The sequence below is a fragment of the Paroedura picta genome, chromosome 4, assembly GCF_049243985.1.
Source record: "Paroedura picta isolate Pp20150507F chromosome 4, Ppicta_v3.0, whole genome shotgun sequence".
In the NCBI taxonomy this organism is placed as follows: Eukaryota; Metazoa; Chordata; class Lepidosauria; order Squamata; family Gekkonidae; genus Paroedura; species Paroedura picta.
In genome coordinates this window covers 42,170,687-42,193,573 of record NC_135372.1, presented here as the reverse complement: position 1 = coordinate 42,193,573, position 22,887 = coordinate 42,170,687, and the positions used below count along the sequence as shown (strand labels likewise).

The 22,887-nt window shown below is 45.2% G+C and overlaps 1 protein-coding gene across 2 annotated transcripts in view; it reads left to right on the top strand.

Annotated features, from left to right (window-relative positions):
* The window catches only part of EDEM3 (ER degradation enhancing alpha-mannosidase like protein 3), a 42,744-nt gene extending 38,250 nt beyond the window's left edge, over nucleotides 1-4,494 (top strand). For both annotated transcript variants that reach the window (XM_077332648.1, XM_077332649.1), the window contains one exon: nucleotides 715-4,494. In XM_077332648.1, coding sequence (XP_077188763.1) covers nucleotides 715-1,094 — 380 coding nt within the window. In that variant the 3' untranslated portion in view covers nucleotides 1,095-4,494. The remainder of the gene's footprint in view (nucleotides 1-714) is intronic.
* Nucleotides 4,495-22,887: the final 18,393 nt, after the last annotated feature.

Below are 22,887 nucleotides of genomic sequence, written 5' to 3'. Positions count from 1 at the left end.
ATTCCTCAGCAGACTACCAAGCTGCTAAAGGTAAAGGTATCCCCTGTGCAAGTACTGGGTTATGTCTGACCCTTGGGGTGATGCCCTCTAGGATTTTCATGGCAGACTCAATATGGGGTGGTTTGCCAGTGCCTTCCCCAGTCATTACCATTTACCCCCCAGCAAGCTGGGTACTCATTTTTACAGACCTCAGAAGGATGGAAGGCTGAGTCAACCTTGAGCCGGCTGCTGGGATGGAACTCCCAGCCTCATGGGCAGAGCTTTCAGACTGCATGTCTGCTGCCTTACCACTCTGCGCCACAAGAGGCTCCTCGTGTTAAGGTTAAAAGCTGCTGGCCTCAGCTTACAGATAAAAGCTGGTACTGGGCAGCTCTGCTTGACAGAATGCCTGTAGATTGACCATAGGCTGAAGTTTCTGTGGAAATATAAATGCTCAGTGTAAACAAGAATATCAACGCTTAGAAATTCAGGCCCACTAATTGCCCAGACATTAGATCCTTCCCTAAGCATAGAACAGAGGCCATGGGTTTTGTATTCATTTCCTTTGCAACATTTACCCCCTCCCAAATTATGGTGTCTTTCTAAACCTGTTTACTAAACATTTTTGTTGGGAGCTGTGCAAAGCCACTGTGTGGAATTCATTGATGGCAGCTTTATTTGATACTTTAAAAAGATGGGAGAAAATGATGTGTGGTTCCCCCCTTTCTCTTTAAGATTTGGAAATGGAGAGCCTGGATCAGAAGTCTTCTGAGAATGATTCCCATAACCAGAGGTCAGAAGAAATCGCCACAGATCTGAACTTGGACAGTCATTCTTCTGAAGAAGGAAGAGGAGGTGGCTTGAGTCCACCTACAGAGTCAGGTGAAAACAGTTTTTCTCTCGAAAACCAGGATTCTTGTGTCCCCAAGCCCCAGGAAGCAACTAGCAGTCAAATTTCAGAACAAGAGGAGTACCCCGAGGAACAATCAAAGACAGAATCAGACTCCAGTCCCAGCCAGACTTGGGATACTAAAGGCCAGTCCATGGAATCAATATTAGCAGATTGGAACGAAGACATAGAAGCTTTTGAAATGATGGAAAAAGATGAGCTATAACTTCAAATAACTTTATTGCGGGACTATTCAACAGTACTCCGGAGGACAGTAGGGACCTAATATCTGGAAAAACAACAACAAATGAAAGGATTGTTCAGTATTGTGATAAGCAACCAGGTTTTTATTGGCAAAAGCCAGCATGTGTTAATTTGTTTTTTGTTTTTAATTTTTCCTGTTTTTTTTTTAATGGGAATGTGCAATTGACCCATTTTGCAGGGTTCCTTTGCATGGTGCTGTAATGCAGGAGGTTCATTCAGGGAATGATTTGGTTTCCTCCTGGGTTCCAGGTTGCTGCCAGTTAGCTTGTCTTCGCTGCGGAAGGCAGGCAGTGAACGAATGCAATGGAATTAATGCGGCCACCGGGTCTGGAACAGCGAGTCACGGGCACGGCATCCCAGCACAGGAGAGCCGCAGGCTGGCCGCTGGGCAGATGCCATTGCAAGGGGTCAATACTGTCTCTCCATTAGAGCCTTTGTGGATACCTGGGCGAAGGGACTTCAGGTGGTTGTGCCTTTCAATTACAAGGGCAGAGCAACAGGCAGCTGCGGTTTGCCCTGTGCCACTTAGTATGTATGGCGAGTGTGCTGTAGTACCTGTTTTATCACTTCTTCCATTTGTTACTTTGAGAAATGACCAAGACAGCTTGGATTGGCGGGGCATCCGTGTGTGTTTGGGGGGAGGGAGTTCCTAGGACAAGTCATGATAGCCTGTAAACCAAAGCTTTGTTAGCAAGAAAGAAAATTCACGGATAATTTTGAAAATTGAATCAGGGTAATGGGGCCTCTTTCTCCCCCCCCCCCCCCGCCTGATTTTGGAATGACCATGATGAATGCTAAGCTAAAAATCAGCCACGATTAGCATCCTTGCTAAGTTTCAGAAAGGTTTAGTAAATGGGTTAGTACTTAGGACAGAATGACTTTCACTTGGCTTGCCTTTTTTTTTTTTTTTTTTTTGCTTTACTTCGCTTTGCAGCAAGACCATTCCCTGCGACTGTACATAATGTGTTGTCCGCTCCCCCACCCCACCCCCAGCACAAAGGCCAGTATCTTAGCAGCAGCCTTCCCCGGAAGCCATGGCTCCATGGTGCAGTGTGAATCCTAGGGCAGGCTAGTTTGTCTCCGATTCCTTTAGAATTGCAGTAGCTTTCAGTGGGACAGCAATCATGTTTCACAAAAGTCTCACTCCAAATTAGGACCCTTTTAAAAACCCAACTGTAGCAGTAACAACCCCCTACTCCCCACCAGGACAGAAAAGCGAATGGCGTTAACACGGATCTCATCTCTTGCCACACACTGTTTAGAATCCGAATCAAAGTGGTTTGCCTTTGGGTAGTTTCCAGCGGCTTTTCTGCTGAGCGAATATGTGCGAGTTCTGCTTTATGAAGCCCAGCTACCTGATGTATAGCTAACGTTTACTGGGAAGTTAAACACTCTTGAGAGGCGGGATCAAAGCAAAGGGAGGGCCTCTATTACTGCGAGGACCTATTGGATCAGTTTCTTGCCACGACATGATTCTTGGTAGGAGAGGGACGGTTTGGGAGGACCATGATGGCATCTTCCAATGTAGTGCTTTACTTTCCCTGAAAAGTGAATGGTAACTACACATTGGTATGGAAGAATGCAAACTGGACAGCTCTGGAGAAGAGGGCTAAATCTTTTCTCTGCTATCTTTCCCTAGTGGACCCATTGGCCGGGGTGCAGGATGACTTTTACTTCCCCTTTGTGTGTGTCATAGGTTGTGTATGTTTGGGCACACTAGTATGTGTTAGCCTTTATGTTTGTGGTTCTTTGGGGGTGGGGGCAGTGTTGCAGACTGAAGGACATCCTGTTCTGCTGGTAAACACGTTTATCAGTTATACATCCTTGTAATAAAAGACAGGATCTAACCTAGAAAGGAATGGCTGTGCAGAACATAACTTTAAAAGCCTACAGGCACCTCTCTGAGAGCAAACATGGCAGCTTGACGAGGCCCTTCTACAGATGTTGGTGACTTCTGGACGACTAGTGAATAAGTGTCCTTCTAAATTTTTCTCAAATGTTTTCTTCTTTTTTGCACACAAGGTAGGGTTGGGAGATTCATTGTTGGCGAATTATCCAGCAGAAAATTAAGTTCATGCTTGATTTTTTTATAGGGTGAGAGAGATTCCTTCAGGGAATTTGGGTAGAGACCTCTCTCTAAAGTGTCCTTTATTAATTTGGACCCAGATCTAGGAGTAGAGGTAGGGGTGTGTGTGCGTGTGCATGTGTGTGTGTTTTGGCCATGTGTCTGCAATGAGGTTGAGCTTATAAAACACAGCATATTTGAATTAGACTTGTAAATAAACAAACGGGGCTCCTTCATGTCAAAGGGCTACGGCCACTAGTGAAAGTTGTAATATTTAACCGTAATCTAAGCCATCTCACGCCATCCTGGCACTATTTCTTTTTTTTTTTCCTTGTCCTTCAATAAAAATTGCTTACTTGGTGTATCTGGTTAAGGCAATTCTCTGATCCTTTTACATCTTCACGAAGCATTTTGGAAAGGATCAAGCCACCTTTGCAGAGCAGTTGCCGGAGATGGTGTTCTTCCAACAGACAAATTAAGAATTTTGCACTACCTGCTTTATAGTCCATAACCTACACAAATCCGTATTAGACATTTGGCATTAAATATTTGCCTACCGGCTTGTGTTTTGCTTGTGGATCCAGGGATGCTTTGAGAGGAGAATCTGAAAGGTCGTGGTCTACCTCAGATATAGGTTGCCCTTCTTGTTATCTTAGTTGAAGTTCTTCATCACAGCCATAAGCACGTTTTGATGACGACAATTAAAGAGGTTTACATTATATCAACTGGATTTGCAAACTGGTTTGGGGAGAGAGGTTACATACCCATGAGTTAATAGCTTCATATCGCAGTGGGAACCCTCCTTCGGATAAGCATTCCTGTACCAGGTAGGAGAGGCCCATCCATGGAGAAAGAATGGTTGGAGCAGGCACATTAATTAACAGGTTAGTCTCTGGCCAGGATCTCTCTGTTGTTCTATCTGAATTCCTCCTCTGATTCGGAGACAAATAGCAGGCTTGGAAGGAGAGCTGGGCAGGACAATGGAGGAAACATTCTGTGAATGCATACCATTACATCCAGATTTTATAAGACTTTTTACCAGCCCGACTTACAGCTGTCTATTTTCTTATGATGTAATTTATGAAAAATGTAATAAGGGGTGCTGTAACACTACTGTCGTTGGGGTTTAGCGTCCGTTGATTTTATGTGTGTACAATAATTCTAAGGGCAACTCTGTACTGTGATGTAAAAGTGTGGGTTAAAAAGTGTACATAGTCCTTGAATATAAAATTGTGTACTTGATTATAAATTGCTGATTGTAAAGATTTAATAAAACGTGTAAATATTCTGGTCATAACGCTGACTTGAGTGGTTGCTCAGTTGCCTGAAGGGTTTCTGCCTTTATGTATCCACTAGCAAGGAAGCCCAGTGCAAGCAGGAATGCAATGAGCTCAAGGACCCAGGGGACACCAGGAGGTACAGATCTCTCTCTGTGTGCCTTTCTCGCTGCCTTCTCTTGGTGTGCCTCCCAGCAGAAGGCATAGCCGGTAATTAGAAGAGAAGGAGGGCTGGTGTGCAGTTTGGGGCAGCTCTCTCTGTATCTCTCTCTGTCTACCTTGCAGCAGGAGGGAACGAGGGCTCATGTATCTCTCTCTGTCGTGTCCGAGAGGAATGGGGCTAGCGTCCAGGGAGGGCAGGGCCAATCAGAGTGCAGCCAGCGTTCCCCTAGAACAGCAGTTCTCAACCGCCACCGCGCAGTGAGGGGTGGGGCATCGGCGGCATGGACACTTGCTTGTGCGCGCTCACAGATGCGCAGACACGGAGGTGTGCATGTGCACACATGTCAGCACGCATGCACATACTCCGCCACCGCTCTTGCCACGACCCCAGGTTGAGAACCGCTGCCCTAGAGAAAACATGATTTGAAGGGAGAACTAGCTGGCACTAATTGGGGGTGCCAATCTCCAGGTGGGAAAGGGAGATTCCCTAAAATTACAGCTTCAGACTAACAAGATCAGTTTCCCTAGAGAAAATGGATGCTTTTTAGGTAGAACTCTGTGTCACTGTAATTGGGGTTGCCGAATTCCAGGTAGGACCTGGGGAACCACTAACATTACAGCTCCAAGAGATCCGTTCCCTAAAGAAAACGGATGCTTTTTAGGGTGAACTTGGTGGCACTGTAATGGGGATGTCAATCTCCAGGTGGGAACTGGAGAGCCCCTAAAATTACAGCTTCAGCCTAACGAGATCAGTTCCCCTTGAGAAAACAGATGCGCTTTAGGGAGAAGTCTCTGGGGTGGTAATTGGGCATGCCAATCTCCAGATGGGACCTGTAGATGCCCTAGAATTGCAGCTCTAGCCTGAAGAGTTCAATTCCCTTGAGAAACTGGATATCCCCCAAGATTACAGCTCCAGACTAACAAGATCATATTCCCTTGAGAAAAAATGGATGCTTTTTAGGTAGAACTATCTGTCACTGTAACTGGAGGTGGGACCTGGAGAATTCCAGGTGAACCTCTAGCATTTCAGCTCCATGCTAATGAGATCAGTTCCACTTTAGAAAACGCATACTTTTTAGGGAGAACTCTCTAGCACTGTAATTGGGAATGCCAATCTCCAGGTGGGACCTGGAGATGGCCTAGAACAGTGGTTCTCAACCTGGGGGTCTTGACCCCTTTGGGGATTGAACGACCCTTTCCCAGGGCTTGCTGGAGGGTGAGCAGCTTGGCCGGGAGGAGGGGGGGCGCTGCCTCTGTTGCCACTCCTCATAAAGGCGCCTGCACTTGGCTGCCAGCTCCTCCAGCAGCACCTCTGAAAAAAAAACATTTATATACGATCATGAACAATGGATCTTCATGCTATTGGTCAGTTTTGGTTTAATGTCTGTGAAAGAACACTTGCATAATTTTATGGTTGGGGGTCACCACAACATGAGGAACTGTATTAAAGGGTCGTGGCATTAGGAAGGCTGAGAACCATTGCCCTAGAATTACATCTATAGCCTAAAGAGATAAATTCCCCTAGAGAAGACATTCATTCTAGAGAGAACTCTCTGGCACTGGGACCTGGAGATCCATTATCATGACAGCTTCAGCCTAGAGATATCAGTTACCTTTGAGAAAATGGATGATTTGAAGGGAGAACTCATTCGTACTGTAATTGGGGATGCCAATCTCCAGATGGGACCTGAAGAACCCCTAGAATTATAGTTCGAAATTAAAGAAATAAGTTCCTCTTAAGAATATAGATGCTTTTGAGGTAAAAATATCTGGTAATTTAATTGTGGATGCCAATCTCCAGGTAGAAACTGGAGATCCAGTACCATTACAGCTCCAGTCCCAAGAGATCCGTTCCTTTTGAGAAAACGGATGTTTTGAAGGGAGAACTCTCCAGGACTGTAATTGGGGATGCCAATCTCCAGGTGGGAACTGGAGATCTAGAATTACAGTTTGAGATTTAAAAAATCAGTTCCCCTCGAGAAAATAGATGGTTTTTAGGTAGAAATATCTGGTAATGTTATTGGGGATGCCAATCTTCAGGTGTGATCCGCAGACCCTCTAGCATTATGACTCTAGACTAACAAGATCAGTTTCCCTTGAGAAAACGGATGCTTTTTAAGGAGAATTCTGGATGCCAATCTCCAGGTGGGACCTGGGGATCCTCCATCATTACAGCATCAGCCTAATGAGAGGAATGTGGCTAGCGTCCGCGGAGGGAGGGAGGGAGCTGTAAGGACAGCACCAATTTTGATCTCTGTAGGGTGGAGCTGTAGGAATATATAAGCAAAATTAATCGTGTCATATTAGTAACCTGTTAGTAACCTGTTAGTAACCTGTTAGTAAGTGGCAGTCGGGTTGGTTTCCAGCAGGCGGGGCTGGAAAGAAGGGAAGTCCTTCATCTCCCCATAACAGACACCCTGTGAGAGAGGTGGGGCTGAGAGACTCCAGTTTAGAGGCCACCATTCCTTAACTGATGGCAGAGGCTGGAAGGAGCTAATGGGAAATGTAGTCCATGGACACCTGGAGAGCCACAGTTTGGCCACCCCTGCCCTGGAACAACCAGAAGGACACAACGACAGGGTTGCACAATGTAATTCTAGGGGATCTCCAGTCCCAACCTAGAGATTGGCATCCCCAATTACAGAACCAGAGAGTTCACCCTTCAAAACTTGCATTTTCTCTAGGGGAACTGATCTTGTTAGTCTGGAGCGGTAATTCCAGGGGATCTCCAGGTCCCACCTGGAGACTAGATGGAACTTGAAGATCCCCTAGCATTACAGCTCCAGATTAACAAGATCAGTTCCACAGGGTGGCCACAGGTTGCACCCTGATAGTCCCTATTCTAACTTGGAGAGCCAGACATGTACCAACCCTAAGGCTGTTTCACAAATGTATAGAGGAACTATGGATAAGGATGGTAGAATTGGTATTCAAAATTCGTCTTTTTCCAAAAAGGAAACAAAAGCATAAAGACTGAAGTAAAAAATCATCACTCCAGGGCAGCCTTTCTCAACTTATTTTGCTGTTGAGAAATGCCTGAAACATTCTTTAGGTTCCAGAACCCCTAAAAGTGGTACAATAAAATCAGAGTCCAGTAGCGCCTTTAAGACCAACAAAGATTTATTCAAGCCGTGAGATTTCGTGTGCAAGCACTCTTCATCAGACAAAGAAGTGACCATCATAACAGGAGGAATATATAAACAAAAGCTATTCCTGTTATACTAGTAACCTGTTAGTAACCTGGTAGTAACCTGTTAGTAAATTGCTCGTATCTTGTTAGTGAATAGTTAATAACCTGTTAGTAAACCATTAGTAACCTGTTAGTAAACTATTAGTAAAGTAACACAACTTTTGCTTATATATTCACCCTTCAAAACTTGCATTTTCCCTAGGGGAACTGATCTCGTTAGTTGGGAGCGGTAATTCCAGGGGATCTCAAGGACTCTCCGTCAGACTAGGCGGAGACTAGGTGGGACTTGAAGATCCCCTAGCATTACAGCTCCAGATTAACAAGATCAGTTCCCCTTGAGAAAATGGATACTTTTTAGGGAGTTCACTCTGACACTGTAATCAGGCATACCAATCTGCAGATCCCCTATAATTACAGCTCTATCCTAAAGAGATCAATTCCCCTAGAGCAGCAGTTCTCAACCACCGCCGCCCAGTGACCCCTACATGAGGGGTGGGGCGGCGGCGGCATGGACACTTGGCTTGTATGTGCACACACATGCGCAGACGCGTAGGTGCACACATGTCAGCACGCATACACACAGTCCGCCACCGCCGCAACCCCCCAGGGAAGGCCAAAGGACCTCACACAGGGGGACGTGACCCCAGGTTGAGAATTAAAGTTCGAGATTTAAAAAATCAGTTCCCCTCGTGAAAATAGATGTTTTTAGGTAGAAATATCTGGTAATGTTATTGGGGATGCCAATCTCCAGGTGGGACCTGAAGACCCCCCTAGCACTACGACTCCAGACTAACAAGATCAGTTTTTCTTCAGAAAACGGATGCTTTTTAGGGATAATTGTGGATACCGATCTTCAGGTGGGACCTGAAGATATTTTGAAAGGAGAACTCTATAGGACTGTAATTTGATATGACAAGAGTTTGCCAAGAGAAACCTGATGTTTTTTGGGTGAACCCTGTGGCAATGAATTTTTGGATGCCAATCTCCAGTTTGGACCTGGGGATCCCCTATCATAACAGCTCCAGCCTGAAGAGATTAGTTCCCTTTGAGAAAAGAAATGTTTTTTAGGGAGAACTCTCTGGCAGTGTGATTCGACATGCCAGTCTCGAGGTGGGTCCCAATTCCACTGCCAGAGAGTTCTCCCTTAAAAATATCTTCTTTCATTTGGGGAAGTGATCTCTTTAGGCTGGAGCTGAAATTCTAGGTGATTGGCATGCCCAATTACAATGCCGGAGAGTTCGCCCTAAAAAGCATAGATTTTTCTCAATGGGAATTGATGTCTTTCGTCTGGAGCAGTAATTCTAGTGCATCTCCAGTTCCCACCTGGAGAATTGCATCCCCAATTATAGCACCACCGGGTTCTCCCTAAAAAGCATCTGTTTTCTCTAGAGGAACGGATCTTGCTCGTCTGAAGCTGTAATGCTAGGTGATCTGCAGGTCCAAACTGGAGGTTGGCACCGCCAATTACAGTGCCATAGGTTTCTCTCTAAACGCGAGTTCTCCCTTCAAAGCATCTGTTTTCTGAAAGGGAACTCATCTCTTTTGGCTGATGCTGTAATGATGGAGGATCTCCAGTTACCACCTGGAGATTGGCATCCCCAATTACAGTCCTAGAGAATTCTCCCTTCAAAACATCCGTTTTCTCAAAGGGAACGGGTCTCTTGAGGCTGTAATGGTAGGGCATCTCCAGTTCCCACCTAGAGATTGGCATCCCCAATTACAGTCCTAGAGAATTCTCCCTTCAAAACATCCGTCTTCTCAAAGGGAACGGGTCTCTTGAGGCTGTAATGGTAGGGGATCTCCAGTTCCCACCTAGAGATTGGCATCCCCAATTACAGTCCTAGAGAATTCTCCCTTCAAAACATCCGTCTTCTCAAAGGGAACGGGTCTCTTGAGGCTGTAATGGTAGGGCATCTCCAGTTCCCACCTAGAGATTGGCATCCCCAATGACAGTCCTAGAGAGTTCTCTCTTCAGAAAATCTATTTTCTCAAAGGGAACTCTTAATCTGAAGCTGTCATTCAGCGCCAGAGAGTTCCCCCTAGAAAGCCTCCGTTTTCTCAAAGGGAACTGAGTTCTTGAGTCTGGAGCCGTGATTCTATGGGAGATCCTTGGCCACTGCCCTGGGCAGTTTCACAGATATTAAGAGGAACCATGGATAAGGATGATCATGGTTTCAGACTAGAGAAGGCTGTTTGTTAGTACTTGGCTTTGGAAGTTCTGGAGAACCAGCCCTGGCCAGAATGCCCAATTCACTTTCTCCAGAATTAGCATTTCTCCTCATTGCCAGGAGTAAATATGAATAAGGAATATGAATATTTAAATGCCCCTGACCCATATGTTATTAGAATATTATTACAATGTTTATCCAGAATTATGGATTGCCCCAGTTTTAATTAAACTACACCCTACTGTATTAAAAGACAAAGTCCCCTATTTGTTGGTGGACAAATATTCAAGGAGTACACTGGCAGGGGCCAAGGATCTCTCCAAATTTCCCTTAATGGAATAAAGATTCTTTATCTGCTGCTTGAGATCACTGGCTGAAAGGAGCCCTCCTTTTTGTTCAAACAGTTAATGCAGAACCTCCCACCCACCCCTAGAGTTCATTTTTTTTAGAAAAAGCACTTGGGAAGGAAACAAAACCCACCCATTCCTTCTTTGAAGCTTGCTTAAAGGAGACATAGTGAGAGGGGGGTAACTGGAATCTCCAACAGTGGAGAAACTCAAAATAAACCAGTTGGATGTTTGACTGGAAAGGTTTTATAAAGGAGAACAAAAATATGGGGGTAGGACACACTGAGAAACACATGCAAAGCTGGCTAAGAAAGGAAAGGAGGAAAGGGCAGATACTATTTTGGGGGAAGGCCATATATATTTATTTATATTTTAACATATAGCACTGCTCTTGAGGACTCGCAGCAGTTTACAAGAAAAGAATAAAACAACACAACCCATAAATCCCCCAAAATATTAAAAGATGGCTATTCATTAGAGTTGACTCCCCATCTCCTCTCCCCTGTCCAGCTGCAGACAGGAGCTCTTTCCTTAGGATCGAGGGTCCTGATCTCACTAATTTAGCAATCTGGGCCAGGGGTAGTCAACCTGTGGTCCTCCAGATGTGGTCCTCCAGTGTGATGCAGCTTGTGGCCACAATATAATTTAAGGCAGGGGTAGTCAACCTGTGGTCCTCCAGATGTTCATGGACTACAATTCCCATGAGCCCCTGCCAGCATTCTCCTTGTTTGCTGGAAGGGGCTCATGGGAATTGTAGTCCATGAACATCTGGAGGACCACAGGTTGGCTACCCCTGGTCTAGACCAGAAGAGGTCCGTGGAGTCAGCAGCAAAATGACCAGGGTTTCCCACACATTCTAAACTGTGTCCAGACTTGTCCCAGGAGACGTGTCTCTGGCGGGGATCCATTCCTGTGGCTTGTTGGACCACACAATGTATTTGCCTTTACGAGCTGGCTGACATTCAATGTCGTGTCATTTTAGGCCAGGCAGCGTGTTGCATTTAATCCCTGAAATTATATTGAAGGAAGAGTGTTTATGGTTTTCTATTTATAAATTGCCCTCACGGAGCGGAGGGGTCCGACTGCTAACACAGGAGCTACTCATGGCCTAATCCCCTTTGATTTCATTTCACAATATGTATTTTTCCTATGCCATGTCCCAACACAGAAGGGCATTGATGCTGGCTAGCCTATATACCTGGCTGTCAATGGTTACTGAGGGCCGTTATGCAGGACTTTCTTATTCGGATAGAAGATGTGAGCGTGGGGGGTGGTCATACTGAGACAATAGCACAAGTTCTGCAGTTCTGGTTTTTTTTAGGAGGATTTGAGGAAGAAATATTTAGAGCAGTTTTTATCTTTCTTCAGAGAGTCTAATTCAGATGTTGTTATTAGATACCGGGACCAGGATCACGTTCTGAGTTGCAACATTTTTGCTGTAGTAATGAAATGCAAAACGGGATGATATAGGGTTGTTTCAGTGTGATGCAGCTTGTGGCCACAATATCATTTAAGGCAGGGGTAGTCAACCTGTGGTCCTCCAGATGTTCATGGACTACAATTCCCAGGAGCCCCTGCCAGCAAACACTGGCAGGGGCTCATGGGAATTATAGTCCATGAACATCTGGAGGACCACAGGTTGACTACTCCTGATTTAAGGAAATAAGTGTTTTCAGTGCCAGCAAGTCTCTCCCAATTCGAGGCGACAAAAGTCATGAGAGGTGGGATATAAATCCAAGAAACAAATAAACAAATAATTTTTTAATAAAACTTGTAGGAACCTACAAATGACTGACCTCCGTGGCTTCCTTAATGGAGTCAATCCACCTCATGTTGGATCTCCCTCTTTTCCCGCTGCCTTCAACTTTTCCTAGCATTATTGTCTTTTCCAGGAACTCTAGCCCGAGTACAACAGCTTCTCTTCTTTAGCTTTTAGGGAGAATTAATAATTTAACAATTGGACATTAAAGTTATTTTTGTTGACTACTTTCAAAGCAACAAGAAGGACATCAAAGAGGGGGGGGGGACATTTTTGTGTCTACTTCCCACACGCCCTGAATCCCGAATGTGGACCCCCTGGAGCAGGAGTGGTTTAAGGATTCACAGGGCTTGTAGCACCAGAGCCAGTTTAAGGATTCATGGGGACGAGCAGAGGACAAGTGCAACAGGAGCAGCCAGACTGGGGATGAAGGGGCCACCAACAGTGGGAAAAAGTAAGTGCCCTTAAAGAAGGAAAGGGGGCAGGGAGGAGAAAGGCAACGGCCTAGATCCGTGGGAGGAAGGCACTGGGCCAGGCCCCTGGAAGTACATGTGCTACATGGATAAACTGCCCAGCCCAGGAGGCCCATGGACCACAGGTTAATAAGCTCTGCCCTTTCCAATTTTTAAAAAAATGTCTTGAAGGCACATGTAAATGTAACCCACTCCTCAACAACTTGAATGAGATCAAGTGTCTTCTCAACATCAATCTAGCATTTTTAAATTTTGGAAGCCTTGGAGTTGTCTCAGCTGGGAGCCCCTGACTTCAGAGCCACCGTGATGTTAGAGCAGCATACAGGTCTGCTTAGTTGGGATTTTGGGCACCCGGTCTCTGTGACACACTGAGTAGCTGCATTTCCATATGACTCATTCAAAGAAGCTATGAATAGAAGGCCTATCATGACGGCATGGAAAGAGACCATTTTATTCTGCATTCGCCTATCTGGTTCACCCTCGCCGTTTAACCTCTCGGCAACCGTCTGGCCTTCAATGGTTTTGAATAGCATGTCATAAGAAAAGGGTCCAATAAAATCAGAGTCCAGTAGCACAGGGGTAGTCAACCTGTGGTCCTCCAGATGTCCATGGACTACAATTCCCATGAGCCCCTGCAGTAGCACCTTTAAGACCAACAAAGATTGATTCAAGGCGTGAGCTTTCGAGTGCCAGGGTGTGATGCATTTTTTATTCCTGCATCTTTCAGAAAGCCCGCAGGAGAAATCTGTAATATTTAGCCATTATGCTAATACAAGCTTTGTCATCTGTGCATTAAGTCGTGTTTAGTGCCTAGTACAGTGGATCAAAGAAATCAGATTCAACAAACTGCTACTTCTGAGGCGGAAGCAAAAGGGCTGGAGAATTCAATTCAGAAACAAGGGCAATTGAATTTGCATTGCGGGCTTCCAATGAGAGAGAGAAGGCGTGCAGAAACCACAAGAGTGGCTCTTTAGTATCGGAATCAAAATCTGAGGTAGCATGTTTTTAAAAAAAAGATAAACTACATTTCTCAGATTTGGGAGGAAAGGAGATTCTTTTTTTTCCCCACACACCCAAGCTAATGCTTGGGATGGCATTGATGGTTTGGATCCTGCACAAAATGCCAACCTAGAGAAGGGATTTCCACTGACTGAGCAAAATTCCTCCTCCTCCAACTGCAGCCCTAAATACCCCCCTCCCAGTGCTTCTCCAGGATCAGCCAGGAAGAGCATGCCGGGTGAGTTGCTGACAGGGGCTCATGGGAATTGAGAGATAAAGGGGAAGTTCACTTGAACTAAAAAGTTTGAAGGCCATTGCCCAAAGATGCTGCCTCTGTATCTGCAATACTCCCAGACTGCCTCTACTTCTGCTGGCTAAACACACTACCAAATCAACGGGCAATGCATGCTTCAATGAGAAAGTCTGCAAATGTTTCCCAAAGATGATCTGTCAGAACAAAATTTGCTCTCTTGTGGCGCAGGGTGGTAAGGCAGCCAACATGCTATCTGAAGCTCTGCCCATGAGGCTGGGAGTTCGATCCCAGCAGCCGGCTCAAGGTTGACTCAGCCCTCCATCCTTCCGAGGTCGGTAAAATGAGCACCCAGCTTGCTGGGGGGTAAACGGTAATGACTGGGGAAGGCACTGGCAAACCACCCCGTATTGAGTCTGCCATGAAAACGCTGGAGGGCGTCACCCCAAGGGTCAGACATGACTTGGTGCTTGCACAGGGGATACATTTACCTTTACCTTATAAAGGAGAGTTGCCAGCTCTGGGTTGGGAAATTCCAGGAGATTTGGGGAGTGGAGTCTCAGGGGGGCAGCACTTTTGCCCCCCTGAGGGTATTCCATGGGGTATAATAATGTCAGAAAGTCCCCCTTCCAAAGCAGCCTTTTTCTCCAGGTCTCCACCAAGGTCTCTGTGCAGAGGCAGGCAATGTCAAGCCACCTGTTAGTCTCTTGCCTTGAAAACCCAACAGGATTGCCGCGCGTTGGCTGCGACAAGACGGGACAGAAACACACACCCTCGATCACAGCCAATTACACTACGATTGGACAGAGAGATTGCAGGAGGCTAAATAAATGCTCTCTGGCATTAGCTATTCAGCATCTGCTGGCAAAACAGAGGGGGGCTTTTTTTCTGGTCCCACTCAGTGAGTGGCTTAAAGGCCAAAATACCTCTGGAGTCTAGTGATTTCAAGAAGCCAACAGTTCTCTTTTAAACCAACACTGGGCCTCCGCTCTGATTTTTATTTTGTGACACTACGGAGTGGGCCATTACAAAAAGCTGTCAATAGGTGGCAATAAAGACTAAGCACTAATTTGGGCTCTTCACAGCCTAAAGTGGCCCAACGCCAAGTACTGTTAAACCCGAATTTTGCTTTTGAGAGCATCCGCCTGGGTGCTTCAGGAATCTCACAGACATGGTAACGTCTCCAAGTTGTCTTCATGCTAACAGCTATCCTACCTCTATAAAACGTAAAGGTAACCCGCTGTGCAAGCACCGGCTGCTGGGATCGAACTCCCAGCCTCGCAGTTAGAGCTTCACACAGCATGTTGGCTGCCTTACCACCCTGCACCACTAGAGGCTCATCCTCCCTCTGTGGTCAGAGGTTTTATTTAAATATATCACGGCAAAGGATCGTTGGTGGCCTTGCTAATGAACCAGTCCAACCCTTAAACCAGGGGTAGTCAAACTGCGGCCCTCCAGATGTCCATGGACTACAATTCCCAGGAGCCCCTGCTAGCATTTGCTGGCAGGGGCTCCTGGGAATTGTAGTCCATGGACATCTGGAGGGCCGCAGTTTGACTACCCCTGCCTTAAACAATAAACCCATTTAAGCTATTGGTCATTACCCACCTCTGCTGGCAGAAAGGGCTCCCAAGTCACAGCCAAATCATGGAAATCCCAAGTGTGGTCAAACTGTGGCTCTCCAGAGGTCCATGGACTACAATTCCCATGAGCCCCTGTCATAGGGTTTTCAAGGCAAGAGACTAACGGAGGTGGTTTACATAGCAGACTTGGACTCCCTTGATGGGCACCCATCCAAATATTCATCAGGGCTGACTCTACATAGCTTCTGAGAGTCAACAAAATCAGGCTAGCCTAGCCTTTCCAGATGAGGGCAATCTTATCTCCAAGTTACAAGGAATTCCATATATTAAAATATGGGTTAAATGGAAAAAAAAAACCTTTGAACCCACTACCAATCATCTCGTTGGGTGTTATGGCAGTAGGAGGAAGTACCCCACTGGGACACTTGTTCCTCTAACTACCTTTTGTTTGTGAGGCCAGATCACTGCAAATTTGCACCCGCAGAGCGAAGATCTTTAGGATGCTTTAGGATGCTTAGGGCTAATCCTGCGTTGAGCAGGGGGTTGGACTAGATGGCCTGTATGGCCCCTTCCAACTCTATGATTCTATGATTCTATGATTCTATGATCTCTGTGGGGGGCATAGGGAAGTAGGTGGTCCTGCAGATCAGACTGCAAATGGTCTTGAAGGTCAATTCCAAAACCTTGAACTTGATCTGGGCCACAATCAGTAACCGATCGTAAATACCCAAGCTTCCAAATACATGTAGCAAAGGTGGAAAAAGGGGAAATTGTTCTGTTCACACAACTTGATAAATTGATAAACTTGATAAATATGCATTTTAGAGGATTGCCCATAGTGGACTGTGATTGTGCCAGAGGCAGGAGCACCAAAATTGAAACGACTGAACAAAACTGAGTATTTGGGCTGGAATCTCTCCAATCTTACCAGTGAAACACTGCATATTACGGACAAAGTTAAGCAGCTTTAGGCTTAACGGACTTCATTAGGAAAGATTTAAGCATATGTCTAATTCTCTGTCAGGTATACTCATATCAAAGGCCTCAAAACACTGTTTGATTGAGAACCCCTGTACTGGTGGGGGTACTTGTCTTCACCTTCTCTTGCAGGCCTCAAGAAGAGAAGAAAAGTCTGCAGCCTTTTCATCACAATTAGCCCGTTCTCAGTACGAAATAGAGCCGTTAATTTCGAGACCCGAATTGTTTTCAATAGTATGGAACTATCAGAAGAGTGGAAATTGTCTCTTTCACAGGAAAATGTCAGTAAATAAGCCATCAGTGAGAAAACGGAGGGGAGATCCTGCTAAGGCGTGTGTTCTGTTTCATCAGGGAGTGGGAAAGAGAAAGAAGGGAATCGATTATTCACAGTGCCTTGAAACAGAATAGATCACGGGCTGGCAGCTCCCAACCTCTCAGCCACACGCGAAATAATCATGACGGCTTCTGATTCAGCCCGTCTTGTAAAACTAAAGCAGGCATCTCTCGTCCACTGAGGAACTGTAACAAAAATGTCTTTGTGTGCGTCCGAAGCCTTGGTGGAGGGCGGCCAAAAAGGGGGGACAATTGTGTGGTAGCCTAGACGAGTTGCTGACCAGGTAAGCTGGAAGCTCACCCGCTGCCCTCCAAGCTCAGCTGACTCAATCCATTACACAACAGGGGGCAGGGTTACATAATTGTTTACCTCCTTCTGCCGGCCATCCCTTTGCCAATCCTTTATTTCTCACCCACCCTGGGTGGCGATATGTGTTTCGAGCCTGTATCAATCCGAAATCTACAAAGAGAGAATAATAAGTCCAGAACCTTTTAGAAGTCTGGCAGGGGTCTCCCCCCCTCTTCCTTGGATGAATCATAATGCTCTCACCATACCTGGAAGGGAAGCATCATGTGACCGCTTCTCAGGATAACCTTTATACACGGCTAACTCCTCCTAACTTTACAAGGTGTGTGTGTTTGTACCAGCAATGTCACCTGAAAGCAATAATTCTTCTGCTCTAAAGCTGTGTGCGGTGCTGTGGAGTGGGGGTGTTGATAATTTTGGTAAAGTTATGAGGCACTAAAAAAAAAAGCAATGAAACACAGATATGCAGTCTTTTGTGAGATGTACAGTGCAATCCTATGTCAAGTTACTCAATTTAGCCCATTAATTTTCAGTGGGATTGGACAGGATTAACTCAGCATAAGACAATTAATATGCATCTCATGAGAGCGCCTACAATCCTGTCTAGACCCCCACAGAAACCCCCCCTTTACAGGATAGATGGGAAAGATGCAAGAATGCCTGGAGAGTATTTTAAAGAATTAAAAATAGAAATTTGATTATGTTAATTTAGGCAGATTGTAAGTGGCCAGGAAGAAGGGAGTATGTCCATGCTTGGCTCTTGTGGCCCTTTCTTGCATGCACAGGGAAATGTGGATCCCCACTTTGGGGTCAGGAGGCAAATTTCCTCCAGGCCGGACTGGGCAGGGATTCTGGTATTTTAAGGGGGGATCATCTGGACATGGAATTGGGATCACTGTGGGTGGGCAAGTCATTGTGAATTTCCTGCATTCTGCAGGGGGATGGAGTAGATGACCTGGAGGGAACTTCTGACTCTATGATTTTATGTCTTGCCTGTAACTTTCAGGCCTTGGTAAAATCCTTCACGAGACATAAGAACCCAGCACACTATTCTTCCCGGAACACAGAATACTCTTACTCCAAGTGATCTGGAAAGCACAGCTTGTCCCATGGCTACTTCGTTTCCTGCTCCATCTTCCAAGGTGTAAGATTTTACAAAGCTAGCAGAGGATGATTGCATATAATAAGGCTGTTTTCTAATTGGTTGCATCCTCCCTTGTCTCTTCTACCTCAGCAAGGGTGGCCATACCATTGGGCAGGGTGAATATTTATTCTTCTAGCCCGCCCTTCCAATACAACTCAGGGTAGGCTAGAGCAGCAGTCCCCCTCAGGCATCAAGATATGGGGGTACTACAATCCATCACATCACAGAAGAAGGAAGACAAGTGTATAACCAACTTTGAGACTTGAGAATAGCACTTTCACAACAATTAGGAAATGTGGCTTGAAGGGCAGGCACAATGGGATTTCCCAACAAAAGACAAAATCTTGTGAAAAGACATCTAGGTTTCTTATTACATCTAGTGATTGCACAGCCATGATGTAAAATGATTGTCTGGGAAGATCCTGAGAAGTTGGACTGCTGGAATCAGCTTCAAGAGCCAGCTTGATGCAGTGGTTAGGAGCAGCAGCCTCTAAGCTGGAGAGATGGATTTGATTCCCCACTCCTCCTCCACATGCAGCCAGCTGAATGATCTTGGGCCAGTCACTGTTCTCTCAAAACTCTCTCAGCTTCACCTAGCTCACAAGGTGCCTGTTGTGGGGAGAGGAAGGTTAGGGAATTGTAAGCTGTTTTGAGACTCCTTCAGTTCGTAAAAAGTGGGGTAGAAAAAACCCAGCTCTTCTCTTCTTCAAATTCCTGCGCGATCAGGACTATGGGACATGCGGAGAAGGGGTTTCAACCTTCCCCCTGTGCCTTTTTCCTGATGTGAAACAGCTGGGCAGAAGGAGCTCTATGGCTTATTGGGAAAACCCATGTATAGCCTAGGGTCCGGATTTGAACCAGGCACTGTGTACACTCATAGGGACCGAAAATGATTCATAATTCACATCTAACTGTTTCACAGGATGGAAACTCTCAACCCAACCTAGGTACCGTGTAATCTATGAATCCAGGTGGGGTGGCCTGTGAGTACTATTGAGGCTGGTTCCCAAGGCTTAGAAAATCCTCCACAGGCTCAATGCCCAGGAATTCACCTAAGGAAGATAACTGGCAAGGTGAGCTAAGAGGGACATGGATTAGCAACAGCAAAATAAATATGTTATAAACGTAAAGGTGTCCCCTGTGTAAGCATAGAATCATGTATGATCCTTGGGGTGATGCCCTCTAGCATTTTCTTGGCAGACTCAGTACATGGTTTGCCATTCCCTTCCCCAGTCATTACCATTTTACCCCCAGCAAGCTGGGTACTCATTTTACCGACCTCGGAAGGATGGAAGGCTGAGTCAACCTCGAGCCGGCTGCTGGGATGGAACTCCCAGCCTCATGGTCAGAGCTTCAGACAGCACGTTGGCTGCCTTACCACCCTGCGCCACAAGAGGCTCTAAAAATAAATATAAATATAAATATGTTAATACAACAAAACAGTGAAGGAGAGGCCAGAATTCAATCATCAAACACATGCGTTGTGTAAGGTCCCGGACTGTTCTGCTTAGAACAGGCTTCCTCAACTTTTGGCAGAATATGGTTGGGATATATAACTGCATACGTGTCCACCCGGCGTTCTCCCCTTCCCACCTCCTCCAGGCCAATCACTGGCCATTTTGGGAGAAGTGGGTGAGTCAACATGACCATATACGGTTATATCACCCAATAATTGTTAAACAAATGTAACAAATATATTAAAAATTAATTAACACCCACCCATTCTGGAAACCCTTCCAGGGCCATCAAGAAACCCGAGGGCTTCACACAACTCTGGTTGAGAAAGCTTGCCATAGAGAATGGTCAGAACTCTGTGTGAGTGGACAAAGGGTATCTTACTTGATTCATAGGATTCTACAATAATCATGAAAGACACCCTCTTCCCCCCCCCCCGGTTTTATTTTGGCATTGCAATCCCCACCATGCATTATGTATTAATTCCGTTGCTTATTCTACAGCAACATCAACTACTGACGCGATTAACTAAACATATTCTTTACCTCCTCTGCCATAAAAAGGATGCTTCATTCATAATAATAATGTTCTATGGAGACAAGACTGGAGAACTGTAGGAATCTTAAGGTTCGGTATGGTTTTTAGATTTTAAGAATTACATTACTATAAAATTAGACATGGCAAGAAGAATAAAAATTATAGAAATAATTTGTTTAGACTGCATTTTGGTTTATCCCAGATAACTGCTGCAAAAAGAGTGGAGATTTTGATGATTAACAATTCCCATTTTCATTTTAATGTTATACAGCATAAAACCATTATTGGTTATTATGTTTAATTCATAGAATCATAGAGTTGGAAGGGGTCTTACAGGTCATGTAGCCCAACCCCCTGCTCAATGCAGGATCAGCCTAAAGCATCTATGATAAATTATTCACACTTAGTGGTAATATTGTGGTTCCGTGACCGGCTTGTTCAGAAAGGGGGTTCCAACTATGTCCTCAGCGCGTAGCCAAGGAAAGTGCTATGCTTGGAACTTGGTATTTATAATGATAAGTTATCCATCTTACAAAATTGCTTTAAGCTTTTTGGCAAACTGATGCAGTCTTGAACGTTTCCATATTATCCACCCCTGATAGCCATTAATTCCTCCCAAGGTCCCTTCCTAACATTTCCTTCCTTTCTCCCATGGAATGTGGCAATGCATTTCCTTCCACCCAAGCACTTCTCCACTTAGCTGTAAATAGAAAGTTACAAACGTGAGTGTTTATAGTAGAATGAGAAATGCAATATTTGGGGGGTTGCTGTGGAGATACACCTAACAAGAAGCAATTTATTATTCCAAATTTCTTCACATTTGTGACCACTGGACTAACTCCACCTAGAAACCACAGCTGGAAACAGATGTCTGTTTTGTTCCAGAGAGTTTGAAAGAGGGATCACTCCTTGTGGCGTGTACACTTATCCCATTTTAATAAATTTGCTTTGTCTCTTTGTATGGTTCCAAAAGTCTGAGAAAACTGATTGACCCGAGGCAACGGTGCAAGAAAACAAATCTTGAAAACCTTCTTCACAAAACACTCCCTTCTCCCGTCATTTGAAGCCTTACTTTGCATGTCATTCAACTTGTCAAATCAGATAACTAAATATGCCTTTCTTACGAGAAGGCCTATAGCCATTTGGGTTTCAGGGGACTAACTCACCTGTCTGAGAACTCCTTGAGTTGCGGATTTAGTTGTACAGGATAAACATGATCATTTCTGACAAGTGGCAGCCTTGTTTTGATATGGTGAGCGTAGCAAACACCAGATAAGGGAACAGTAGCTTCCATTTTAATTCTAGAGGGAAAAACAGGCTACATTGGACTCTGAAGACATAGGGAACCCTGTAGCATCCAGTAAGCTAAAAACAACTATAAGATACAGATATTCAGGAAATGTCATATGGAATGTTTCTTAGAAGCATTTCGTATTTTGTTATCTTTATACTTTGGGGGCAGTCTCTCCCCCCATAAAACTAAGAGAGGGCATTAAACAGAGAGCAGCAATAGATTGGAACTTGCTGTTCAAACCTGAACAGTATCAGTTAGATCAGGGATAGTCAACCTGTGGTCCTCCAGATGTCCATGGACTACAATTCCCATGAGCCCCTGCCAGCAATTCATGGGAATTGTAGTCCATGGACATCTGGAGGACCACAGGTTGACTACCCCTGAGATAGATCACACGAGATTTTTCCACATTTGAATTTTGCTTATTTTTATTTGTATGTTGGGAAATAATTTTCCACCCACCAGCTCACTCCTACGAGCTAGAATTTTGTATTTTTTTAATCATTATGCACCTGTTGAAAGATGGGGCGCCTTCACCTCTCTCGCCTCCCCTGGGCGCAATGTCAAGGAGTCACTTTCCCAAGCTAAAAAAGGAGGCCAAAGCAGCAGGGTTTCAACATGACAGCATGCTAAACTGGGAGTGCCATACTGGAAAAAAGGAGGTAACCACTTTCAGCCTCACAGCACAGCTGTGTTTTCTTTCCTCTTACTTACAAAGGCAGACCACACATTGGTACCATGATTCTCAAGGAGGGAGGCGGGCAGTTGCTATGGCAAACATGGTTTCTTTGGCTTTCCTCACACCCAACAGCCACAGTCAAACACAGACTCTGAGCACTGAGCAAGGAGGAAGGCTCTGGATGCATTCTGTCTTCCAGGATCAGAGCTTCTTGACTGGGGGAAAGAATGGAAGGAAAGTAGCAGAAATTGTCAACAGCCCAAACCCCATATTGTGTTGCAGATCAGCTACTGGCTCTCCCAATGGGTATTCTGGACCTAAGAAGTATTTGGGGAGAGTGATCCCGACAGTGCAGTTTTCCCAACAGAAATCTGGCACCCCAGGCTGGAATTAGCCCTGGCAGAGAAAGAAGACTGCTATTATACCTACCTTCTTTTGCTACTGGGCCTAACTGCAGGGCAGAAGGGCTTGTTTTGAGGAAAGAGTTAATCCCTCCTTGCCCTACTGCCGTGGTTCTAACCTGAATCCCATCCTACAATTGTTTTTTGATGTAAAGTATGTTCAGAGACCCAACCTCAGGTCTTCTGCACGATGTGTTCCTGATTCTATAAGCGGCTAGAGGCCGTTCCAAGCTTCAGAATATGATGGGCAGACTGGGGGACCTGGAAACACTGGGGAGATAAAGAGAAGTATAGCAACTTTTCTCTTGGGCAGACTATCTTACCTTGGAACCATTCTTTTTGAATGTTCACGGT